This window comes from Maniola hyperantus, chromosome 1 (assembly GCF_902806685.2).
Source record: "Maniola hyperantus chromosome 1, iAphHyp1.2, whole genome shotgun sequence".
In the NCBI taxonomy this organism is placed as follows: Eukaryota; Metazoa; Arthropoda; class Insecta; order Lepidoptera; family Nymphalidae; genus Maniola; species Maniola hyperantus.
The window spans coordinates 12031503-12043750 of record NC_048536.1 but is presented as its reverse complement, the minus strand read 5'-3'; the positions used below and the strand labels follow the sequence as shown (position 1 = coordinate 12043750).

Sequence of the window (12248 nt, the reverse complement as noted above, 5' to 3'; positions counted from 1 at the left end):
GTTTAATTCCTTAAAATTAAAAATGATTTTACGATGTAGAATATGAATTGATATGGAACCAATTTGATTCCATAATCTATACGAAGTGAAAGTATAAAAAGTATCTCCTGTGTCTTACTGATAGAAAATGTATAGCCTAAGCTGGTGGACTTAGCCTAAAATCTATAGAACGCACTTTGTCTTTGCTTAGACTTAAGACACTGTTAAAACGAGACAGCGTTATATCACTGACATAAATCTGTCTCATTTTAATTGAAACTTAAGTCTGAGATAAGTCAAAGAACGCTCTATAGATCTCAGCCTTAGAGATTTGACACGAGGAAATATTCCTTAAGTTCCCTAGAAATTAATAGGTACACTAGTCAAGGATTTAGAGAAGGATATATAATATTATACGATTAATAAATTGTCGCAATGCTATATGTTTGAACTTACTTCTATTAGGCTTGCGCGTGGCGCCTTGTTTACCTTCAGTCATGATTTTTGTCACTACTGTAAAAAATAATAAATCTTTTAAATTTCTATAACCCTGGTCGAAAATCCACCATCGTAGGTTTAAATAATGAGAAGGCTTACATTGATATTTACTCCGTTTAGGTTTCATTCTCTCCAATCTACCTAAAAAGAAAATGTTATTGTAATTAATTGTTATAAAAATAAAACCGGCCAAGTGCGAGTCAGGCTCGCGCAATGAGGGTTCCGTACTGCAGTCTTATTTTTTCGACATTTTGCACGATAATTCAAAAATTATGATGCATAAAAATAAATAAAAATCCGTTTAAGAATGCACAGGTGAAGACCTTTCATATGATACCCCACTTGATATAGTTATCTTACTAAGAAAATTGAAAATACTAATTATAATTTTTTTTTGTGTGATGTAACCACAAATTCACGGTTTTCAGATTTTCCCCCTAATACCAGCTATAAGAGCCACCTACCTACCAAATTTCATGATTCTAGGTCAACGGGAAGGACCCTGTAGGTTTCTTGACAGACAGACAGACAGACAGACAGACAGACAGACAGACAACAAAGTGATCCTATAAGGGTTCCGTTTTTCCTTTTGAGGTACGGAACCCTAATAAGAGCATTTAATAAATCGATACAATATTGTACAACGTTCTGTACTTACTTCTTAAATACTTGGTATTGGCAGCTTCGGTAACACCTTCAACTTGCGAGTCAACAGCTAATTTAATAAACATGTTTGGTTTAAATTTAAATTTGATAAAATGAACTATGTGTGTATATACTTAGTAAAATCATCTAATATTAGATATCATCATCATCATCATGATCAACCCATCGCCAGCTCACTACAGAGCACGGGTCTCCTCTCAGAGTGAGAAGGGTTTTGGCGATCGTCTACCACGCTGGCCATGTGCGGATTGGATATTAGATACAAATAGCCCTAAATATACTTATAAATAACTATGTTATGTAAACATATGGGGTTGTGTATTTATTAGTTTCTCTTGCATTTTGTATCTAAAGTCTTTTGCATTATGAATATCTTATTCAGAATACAAATTACGCGTATTAATTCTTTTAACTAAACTTTGCATTAATTTCTTACTTTCTCCGCTTAAGGCCAGAGCTTGTAGTGCATCAAGTCCAGGTAGATCTTCGTCTGTAATATAATAAACAAATTCTTATATACCTGCCCTGAAAATGTTAGTTATTAATAATTTTATTCATTCTTCAATAGGAAACTAAGTACTATTATTACTTACCTTTTAGAAAAATAATTCTTTTCGTGGTGGAAACTAGGTATAAACAAAATATTCACTGCGTTAAAAATGAATCAAATAATGAAAAATAGCAAAATAGCAAATTACGTAAAAAGTTTTGAATAACCCTATGAGGAAACCTAAAATGTAATTGCTTTAATCTTAATCTTGATAGTTGAAAGACCAAAATTAATAAAAAGGAAATCTAAATATTTAAAAGGAAAAGGTGACTGACTGACTGACTGACTGATAATCTATCATCGCACAGCTCAAACTACTGGACGGATCGGGCTGAAATTTGGCATGCAGATAGCCATTATGACGCATCCGCTAAGAAAGAATTTTTGAAAATTCAATCCCTAAGGTGAAATAGGGGTTTGAAATTTGTGTAGTCGACGCGGATGAAGTCGCGGGCATAACCTAGTAATATATAAAAATGCAACTTACAGAATGCTTCAAATAACTTATCTGCAAGCTCCTGAGGACTGTTAGTAGAGCTCACAAAACCATGACCTTCTACAAAATAAATAAATAAATAAATAAGTAATTTCAAGAAATATATTATTATTTCGATATTATAGGTACATAGTAAATGTAAATAATAATAATTAAAACGTACGTACTTCCTGGATCATCCACTAAAGAAAGAAAAAAACGTAAATTTTTTCGAGATTACGCAATTTTAAAATGAAAGTTCTTTTTTATTACGATAGGTATAGAAGATTTTAATTTGTAACCATAAATTAACGAAGAATTAATTTAATATCGACCCTATGGCAATGCTAAGCATCAATACCAGTAGAAAAAAAGAATATGATGCAAAGACCATTAATCGTATCATTTTATCAGTGCGTAAGCATTTTGCGGTTATGTAAAATGCAAACGTATATTATTATGCATGCCATATATCCTGCGTGTCACGATTGGTTCGATGGAGGGTAGGATATGGAAGCTGTGATGATATGAGTAATACTCGTAGGTTAATATTATACATGTATGTAATTTAATTAATCTTCTTTTGCTCTATGTAAAAATATAAAAACTGAGGTAGCTAGGGTAGTATTTATACGCGTTCCTATGGGTGAGCGACCGAAAATGTACCGATAATGCAAAAAACTTTCACAAACCTTTATTAAATATTTTTTCTGCTATCGGGAACATATCTCTCGGGGTAAAAGAATCACCTGTAAATCATAGCCTAATTTAGTGCGCGTATTTTGTGCGAAATAACTTAGTCAATGAATTAATTTTTTAAATTCATATCCTATCTTACCAGCCGCTAAACTTCGTGTCTCTGAAATTGGTAAATGAAAATATTATTTAGAATTAATTAAATATTTATTATTTAAGTAGCCTAGTGGTCACGACGTCTGCCTCCTATTCGGGAGGTTGGGAGTTTGATCCCGGGCACGCACCTCTAACTATTCGGACTTGTGTACGTTTTAAGACATTTTTAATAGGTATCACTTGCTTTAACGGTAAAGGAAATATGGTGAGGAAATCTGCATGCCTGAGAGTTCTCCAAAATGTTCTCAAAGGTGTGTGAAGTCTGCCAATCCGCACTTGGCTAGTGTGGTGGACTTTGGCCAAGCCCTTCTCATTCTGAGAGGCGAACGTTCTCTGTAGTGAGCAGGCTATGGGTTAATCATGATGATGATGAAGTATTTATTAAACCTGCTTCATTAGATAAATAATCCTTATTTTAACCATCCGAACCAGTGCAGTGGTACATAGTCCGCATCCCTACAATTTGATAAACTTCACGTTCCAGAAGTTGATGCAACTGACTACTACTACTGACTAACTTGGTGAGAGAATTGTTTACTTCAACTTTTGATGAAGTAAACAATTCTCTCACCAAGTTAGTACAGTGGTTCGAAGCTAATAACCTGCTTCTCAACGGGAAAAAGACAAAGTGTATTAAATTCACTTTACCAAATGTTAAGCAGGTGAAAACCACTGTGCAACTTAATAATGAGGAATTAGATTTAGTGGATACCGCTATTTTTCTTGGAATAACGTTAGATGCAAAACTTCAATGGGGCTCTCATATAAATAACTTATCGAACAGACTTAGTTCTGCCGCATATGCGGTAAAAAAGATTCGCCAGTTGACAGACATAGAAACTGCGAGACTAGTATATTTTAGTTACTTTCACAGCATTATGTCATATGGTATATTATTATGGGGTAATGCTGCTGATATTAGTTCTATTTTTGTGCTGCAGAAAAGGGCTGTTCGAGCCATATACAGTATGGGGCCACGAGAGTCGCTGAGAACTAAATTTAGGGAAGTTAAAATTATGACAGTGCATAATCAATATATTTTTGAAAATTTACTGTACGTACATAAAAACATAAATAAATTTAAAAAAAAAAGTGACTGTCATAATATAAATACTAGAAATAAAAATAAACTTGTAATTCCCGCCTCTAGGCTCAGTAAAGTTAGCAATTCATTTGCTCGTAATTCCATACGTTTCTATAATAAGCTTCCAGAAGACATATTGGAGATGTCTCTCAACAAGTTCAAAGTTTTCATAAAACGTAAACTAATTGAAAAATCCTATTACAATGTAAAGGATTATTTAAATGATAAGCAAGCTTGGGAATGAGTTGCTTAACGACTTTGTGATAGTTCTAATAAGTTTCAATAAATTTGTAAAGTGGTGATAATAAAAAGAATACCCGGCTGAGTTTGTTGTGGGCTCTTCTCAGACCTGGGCGCGTTTGGAACCCTCGTAGCTTTAGTTTTAAGTTTGCGTTATAATTATCACCACTATATTATCTTACAAATCTAACACTATACCAGACAATCAATAAGAGTAATTTATTACCTATTTTGAATAAATCATTTGACTTTGACTTTGACTTTGACTGACTGATAGCCTACGTAAAAAACGTTCTTGGTATTTTCATTGACTTACCTGTGTCATTTTCGTTAGTATTCTTAATATCACTTTGCTTCTCCAGTTTCTCTCCTAAAATAATTCCTGTCTCTGCGTCTTCCACGCTCTGTGCTTCGCCTGAGTTATCTATGTTGCGCCCGATATTAGGAGTATTTGCTATTAGTAAAATATTAAAGTTTTATTAATTTACAACTGATTTAGGTTTTATAAGGATTTCGTTGGAAATTCTCAAGTTTAGAATTTATCTATTGGTAAAAACCGCAAGATCTTAGCGTTCATACAGACAGCGGGAAGCGACTTTATTTTATACTACATGAGATTTGAAGTAGGATTTGGTCAGGTAGTACCTAATACAAATGTATAATTTACTAAGTATAATATGTTTTTATTTACTTTTTCGAGATAATGGTTTATATTTTTGTTTAATAACACGACTCTGTGGCATTGCAAATATCTGAAATAAAAAACGTATCAAATGTAATAATAGAAAAGCATCAAGATCAGCATCGAAAGCACTTAATGAAACTTGTAAATTCTGTAACTTTTTATTATTATAACACTGTCAATTGCAGAATAAAAATTTACTTACAAAGTTCAATAGGGTTGTGCATAAATAAATTCTAACGAGCCACCAACTCATTTTATTAAATCAATAGAAAGATTGCGCTGAATACAATAAACTGAAATCCAATTAACAAAGTTAATAAATTGCAAATAGCGTGAAGTTAGCCTTTCTACCAAATGCCTATTTATATTTTAAAGTATTTATTTCATTCCGTATCAAAATACCTCGAATGTTTTCATGTTAGTGAATAAGCAAATATTGCATAAATTATTCAATTCCTAATTACCTTTACAGAAAACGCAAAGGCTGTTTATTATACTGAAAGAGTCCTTCCTTTTAAATAAATTTTAAACTGAAAATATTCACAATAGCGGAATGAAAATAATTTTCTGCATTTGCTTTTTTTCTACATATTTTTCGAAACTTCGAATACGCAAAATCTAAAATTCTTTATTAGCCATGCTAGTTGATAACGAGTTATCACCCGAGACTGCAAACCAAATATTTCATAGTACCTACCCTAATTTTTTTTTATAAATTTCAATATACTTGTGCGGTTACAGGTTTCTATAGTTGTGTTAAATTTCAACTTTACAGCTCATACACTTTATTTTTAAAAAGGCACACAGACAGATGGACAGACGGACTGGACGAAACTATAACAATTTTTTTTTTATTACGGGTCCTTAAAAACAGTTTAAAACAAACGCTTTAATAAAATTAAATGCATTTTGTAGCCTATCTATACGGCAAAGGTAGACTCTCGGTAGGCTGACTTGCGGTGAAAGGTTGCGCGATGACCCGAGACAGATATGCACTAACACCGGCCCGATAGCAGACGCTGTTCCATTGTCGACCAGCAGTTTCGCCACTTAGCACCACTCTCACCCGAGAGATCGCAAAGTACTAACGAGTTTCGTAAAAGAACGCATTGTGTTTGATCTAGATCGTGTTCGAATATGCTCCTTAGATCATCAGTAGCCATTGTTGCTTGGTGAATTGTTGCCTTCATGTAATTACCAACATTTTTATTGCCTTTTGTAATAAAAACTGTTTTGATATCGCTTCTATGACTAGCCATATTACAAATGCGAAAAATAGTTGGTATCTTGTGGAAAAGTGTGTTTATTAGTTTGTTCTTCAATCACGCCGCAATGAAAAGTCGTGATTTTTCGCATGGATATAGTTAAGTCCTGGTGAGTGACATAGTCACTACATTTTGTACTGGAAAATTGAAAGAGAAAAAGACAAAGAGTTCCCGTGGGATTTTTAAAATTCTGATTCCGTGCAGACAAAGTCACCCTACCCCCTATTATAAATGCGAAAGTGTGTTTGTTTGTTGGTTTGTCCTTCAACCACGTCGCAACGGAGGAACGGATCGACGTGGTTTTTTGCGTGAGTATAGTTAAAGACCTGGAGAGTCATAATGGCTAATTTTTATGCCCGGAAATCAAAGAGCTCACACGGGAATTTTAAAAAGCTAATTCCACGCGAACGAAGTCGCGAGCATCCGCTAGTCTATATCTATACTATTATATAAAGAGGTAATGTCGTTAAGGTTGTTTGTAGGGGGTAATCTTTAGAACTACTGAACCGATTTTAAAAATTCTTTCACCAGTAGAAAGCTACATTATTCCTGAGTGACATAGGCTATACGGGATCTTTGAAAACCTAAATCTACGCGGGCGAAGCCGCGGGGATCAGCTAGTTATTTAATAAAGCTCTATTTAAGTTTATTAACATCTGAACAAAATGCAAATATATTTTCGAACAAAGAGAGCGTTTATAATATTATAGGCTCACTTTGTGTCGCATTGCAGGCTCAAACCTCTTCGTGTGCAGCGGGCGATGGTAACGCGGCCTCTGCTTTATAATCTTTTACGCATTTGCGTAGCTTTTATAAACCTAATATTATTATTTTTATAAAATACTTATTCTTATACCCATATTATAAATGCAAAAGTGCGCCTGTTTGTTGGTTTGTTGATTTATTGGTTCATTGGCGTATCTTTCAATTAAGGATTCATTGATATATTTTAAACTTATGTTTTATCACTCCTTAAGTCGAGTTTATATACCAGCTAGTAATAAATAGAATCTAAAAAAATATTTTTTTGCTATAAAAAGCTTAGGCAATATTTATACGCATAGGAAAAAATCCTTATAATATGCGATCTTTATGATCTTTATGCGATCTACACTTAGCTTCAGTGATTTCGAACCTTTAAGTAGCTATACATATTTTCGCTTACGTCACATAATTCTACCGAGACCGATAGGGATCCGACGCGCCGTCTAGACCCGACAGTCCCGCTAGACTAGTCTTACGACCCTCGCAATATACGCGAGACGCATTTCACCTACTTCCCGATTCGTCTGCCAACAAATCTGATTCAAGAATGAGCGCTAAAGTAAGGCTCTCGATCGAAGTCGAGAGCTGGTAGCAATAGTGACAGCTTCTTACCACACAGTAAGTGCGCCGAGAATTTGCGGCATCTATGTTGACACATTGAGTGCAGCGCCTCTGCTGCTTGCTATGTGCTCGACACATATGTGACACTAGTCTTGCCACATTGGACTCAGTAAAGATAGAATTCGCCATCTTACGATATCTTCGGAAAATTCTAAATAATATTTACCTACGATTGAAATAGACTAGAAGAACTACAAGAACCATTTAAACATATTTTCGTACCACTTGCTCAAAAAAGTGACATTCAATGCCACAAAAAGCGTACATAACAATAGTCATTTTTAATCTGTTAAAAACAGGGAAAGAAAATTGTACTGAATTTCATTCATCCCCTAGGGAGAGAATGTGATTTAAATTTGGAATACTTAGGTACCGAAATTTATACTGAACTTTTTATTTCTTTTTTTTATTTATTCAGATACAAGATAGCCCTTGACTGCAATCTCACCTAATGGTAAGTGACGATGCAGTCTAAGGTGGGAGCGGGCTAACCTGAAAGGAGTATGGCAGTTTTTATTAAACCCATACACCTTTGGTTTCTACACGGCATCATACCGGAACGCTAAATTGTTTGGCGGCACGGCTTTGCCGGTAGGGTGGTAACTAGCCACGGCCGAGGCCTCCCACCAGACAGACAGACTACATCTGTGTTTACACCATTGAGTTTGTATATAAAGCATTATACATCTTTTTAAAAAAGGAATGCGCATTTATTATGCAGTTATGAATTATGATTATTAAATAAAATTACGAAAACCGACGAGGCCGTATGAGCTTGATGCCTTTGCTTTTTCCGACATAAAAATATTAGTCTAGGAATTTGGCGCGTTTTTGTTTTCTTCAAACAGGTACATAAACGTTAAGTTTATTTTAATTTATTTTTATAAATAAGTTAATGTTCTAAAAATACGTTTAATAAATGCATATCTCATATTATTATTGTGTTAATTTTTTCGCAAATGGTACGAAAAGTAGAGTATTTACCTCGGTGATAAAGCTGTCTTAGTCTTGGGTGAACTTAAATCCCTCGCTACACTCAGGACTCGTCTTAAATCCCTCGCTTCGCTCGTGATTTAAGTTTTTAACACCCTCGCTACGCTCGGGAGTAAACCTCGAGTCCTTTGTTACGCTCGCGATTTAAATCGTCACCCGCGACAGAAGACACTGCTTTATCCCCTTGGTTAATAATCTACTATTGCTATCTTATTTATAAACTAACAATATACAAAGTTTATGTTATGAGAATATAATAAGCCCGCGACAGGTTGAAATGGCAATCGGGGTATGAGGCGGGGGGACGCCCCGCACACCCACACGTCACCCGCGCTCGTCCGTATCGGGTAAGTGCAAGCCTGTGTGGGTGTGCGGGGCGTACCCTGCCCGATTGCCATCTCGACCTGTCGCGTACTTTAAAAATAGCGAAATGGCAAATAGCTACCTATTTATTACTAGGTGATGCTCGCAACTTCGTCCGTGCCGATTTAGTCTCCTAAAAATCCCAAGGGAATTCTTAGAATTTCCGGGATAAAAAGTAGCCTATATCCGTATACGGGATGTAAGTTATCTCTGTACCAAATAGACGATGCCCTCACCTTCACCCACGGGGAATAAGATTTATTAAAAATCCCGTGGGAACTCTTTGATCCTCCGGTACAAAAAGTAGCCTAGACTGCCAGCCCCAAATGGAAGCTTTTTCTGTTACCAAATTTCGTTAAAATCGGTTAAATTGATGGGCCGTGAAAAGCTATAGGCGACAGACAGACACACGTTTGCATTTATAATATTAGTATGGAAGTATGGATTATCTTGAATCCAAAGGGGACTGATTCATTAAAAAACCCAAATACTGAACAAGTAAACTATCGCTAAAATGAAACGTTAATGTTTCCTCTGAAACAATTAGTTTTAAATAAACATAATAACTATTTCGGTCTATCTCTGGGATGAGGTAATTATAATAAAGCGGTTAGCAAACCGGCCTAAATTCTAGTCTGACCTATTTTCATCATACATTAAAAGGTACCTACCTATCAGATGATTTTAATACATCGTTAACACGGTTTCTACAAATAAATATTTCGTAATATTAATATTATTTAAATTACGAAAATTCGGCCTCAGATTCTTACGCGTACTTAGATTTAAATTGTAGCAGACAATTTTATTTCCGAGTGTTAGAATTTAGGATCTAATTAAATTTCTTTATTTTTAGCTCTGTATTTTTTTTAAGATACAGAAATGTAAATATTCAAATATTACTAATTACTTAGTTTTAGGACTGTCCACAAACGCTATTGCTGCTGCTTGGACTTTCATATTGCGAACAAAAGAAATAACTAGAATAAAGAGTTATTTTATTCTTTAATTTAAAATAGCTTTCCAGATGCTAAATGCTTCACGCTTTTGATTTAAGCATAGAAAAAACAACGATGTTTATGTTAATTTTTAGCACAACGAAGTAAAAATAACCATGACAATATCATAAACCACGTCATTCTATGTAATATGTTAAGTGTATACAATTTGTGGTTGTTGTAGAGTTGAGTCGAGAATTCATTAGATCATCCGTGTTATAACCTCGAGACACGTTACAACATTAGTTTGTGTCTAATAATGTTAAAGTGGTGGCATTTCCTAACAAAGGTGTGAATATTTGTTGACGCCAAATCACAGTAGGTATGAGTTGATTGGGTTAGAATTAGGAACTTCCAATTATGGTCAGCAATTAAAATTTATTAATCTAAAGTCACCTATTTGTAAGAGGCCAATGATATACCCCAAATTTATTAGTTTCTATAATTGACTTAGGTAGTTAGTTAGACTTTGGTTGAGCGCTCTGTTCTGGTGCAATGCAACACTTGGCCAGCATGGTGCACTATAGTCCCTAAGCCCTTCTCATTCGTTCTTAGTAATGGGCCTAAAGCTGGGTACAGGGTAGTACAGCTGGTAATTTCATATTTCTTCATCTTGAACGTCTCTTAAAATAGCTATTATCAATTTAATCATTACCTAATTTCATAGATTAGTCGATAACTACGCAACAAATTGCAATCAATTTTGCGTTACACAGTCAAATTTCACGTAATTGTAATGTAATATTGATAAGCGAATTTGTGTGAAAGTCTGCTGAAGATTTTCTAAAGAATCTTCAAGTGCTTTTGATGTCGATTTTGCAATTGAGGATAAATTAATCGCTTTCACTTGTTCTTTTTAACCCTGACGCATGACTTTTTGTTTTGATTTTTACTCTTTATTGTCTACTAGCTTACTTCCCTGTCTTTGTACGGTTGCTCTTATCATTATGACAGTAAGTGTCAGTTTTAACAACACATAAACACGTACCTAAGTATATAGGCCTACTCTGTGAGAGCCTGTAACTCTTGGTAAAAAGCCGTAATATGTTTGATAAGCGTTTAAAATTTTAATGCAGTACGCGGCAGAAAGTAATGTACCTACATCGGCCTTTAGAATGACATTTCGGCTTTGTAGAGCGTTGTCTTTGACACTCACACCTATATGACGTTTTGTCGGTCTCAACGACAGAGACAATTCTCTACAAATCTGCTATCTCCTTCTAAAGGTCGATATATGTACATTACTTTCTGCCGCGTACTGTACACACCTATGTAACGGTAAAAAGTTTACTTAATACATCTAATAACAGTGCTCAAGGTCAGCCATACAGCTACAGCTACAGCTTATGGGTATTTAGGCTGTTTCATACTTATGGTCAGACAGACATAATAAAACTACATAATATGTGGATTCTTTATTTTATTACGAAACCTCAAAAACGAGACCATATTATCAAGAAGCTTATGTGTCCAATACAAATAAATCAAATACCACGGACCTATAAAAAATAAAATCTCCTCTTCTACTCTTAAATCGCAATTATTTTCAACTTTCTCAAATAGTCTACAAATGAAAAAATATATTTCATCGTAGTTCCTAAGTAAGTCAAGTTCATAATAATTGTCGTTCAATGTCAGTGCTGGGACGCGTCTGCGAAGAGGGCCGTACTTTCCCAGGCTGCCAGCTGCGTCCGGGGGGCTTGACGTCACTATTGAGGATTTCCTTTGTAAACACCACACGGTGAAAAACAAAGAAGACTACAATATGGACATTGCGATTTCATATTCTACACTGGTGGTCTGTTACTGCCTAATATCAAAGTATTTTTCCCCTTAAAAATTTAGACAACACTTGACAACATAGGTAGGATAGGTCGAGATCGCAATCGGGTAGGGAATGCCCCGCACACCCGCATAGCCCCCGCGCCCATTTGGTGCGGGCGAGCGCGGTGTCGTGCGGATGTGTTAGACGTCCACCCGCCTCATACCTCGATTGCCATCTCGCCCTCTTGCTTACTATACCTATTAGCCTACCTATAGTTATTAATTGTTATTGACTTTTGTTCCTCCTTCCTCCTCGCTTCGCTCGCTCATTACTGAGGACCGTGACTCCTTTCTGCTAACACCCTCTTAATGATATTTTTCCAACGCAGCCTGTTCTCCGCCGTGTGATAAGCACAGTAGCTGCCAGGTGGCTCCTGTTAAAAATTGTGA

The 12248-nt window shown here is 35.4% G+C and overlaps 2 protein-coding genes and 1 long non-coding RNA gene across 4 annotated transcripts in view; 1 reads left to right on the top strand and 2 right to left on the bottom strand.

Moving 5' to 3' along the window:
- The window catches only part of LOC138402283 (uncharacterized), a 154726-nt gene extending 154425 nt beyond the window's left edge, over positions 1-301 (bottom strand). The window contains exon 1 of the long non-coding RNA XR_011236716.1: positions 211-301. This is a non-coding gene — a long non-coding RNA (uncharacterized lncRNA). The remainder of the gene's footprint in view (positions 1-210) is intronic.
- Positions 1-12248, top strand: part of LOC117983741 (serine-rich adhesin for platelets) — a 195834-nt gene that overhangs the window by 69479 nt on the left and 114107 nt on the right. The gene's annotated exons all lie outside the window — the stretch shown is intronic.
- Positions 371-2924, bottom strand: LOC117984440 (uncharacterized). The gene is made up of 7 exons (XM_069499701.1): positions 2861-2924; positions 2357-2371; positions 2181-2249; positions 1737-1769; positions 1580-1633; positions 577-618; positions 371-492 (listed from the first exon to the last, which is right to left on the bottom strand). Exons 1-7 carry the CDS (start codon positions 2892-2894, stop codon positions 371-373), a joined length of 369 nt encoding a protein of 122 aa, XP_069355802.1. The 5' UTR covers positions 2895-2924.

Coding starts and splice junctions, on each gene's coding strand:
- LOC117984440 (XM_069499701.1), bottom strand. CDS start 2,894: ATGTTCCCGATAGCAGAAAAAATATTTAATAAAG. Junction 619..1,579: donor TCTGGCCTTAAGCGGAGAAA/GTAAGAAATTAA, acceptor TTTTCTTTTTAG/GTAGATTGGAGAGAATGAAA. Junction 493..576: donor TAAACGGAGTAAATATCAAT/GTAAGCCTTCTC, acceptor TATTTTTTACAG/TAGTGACAAAAATCATGACT.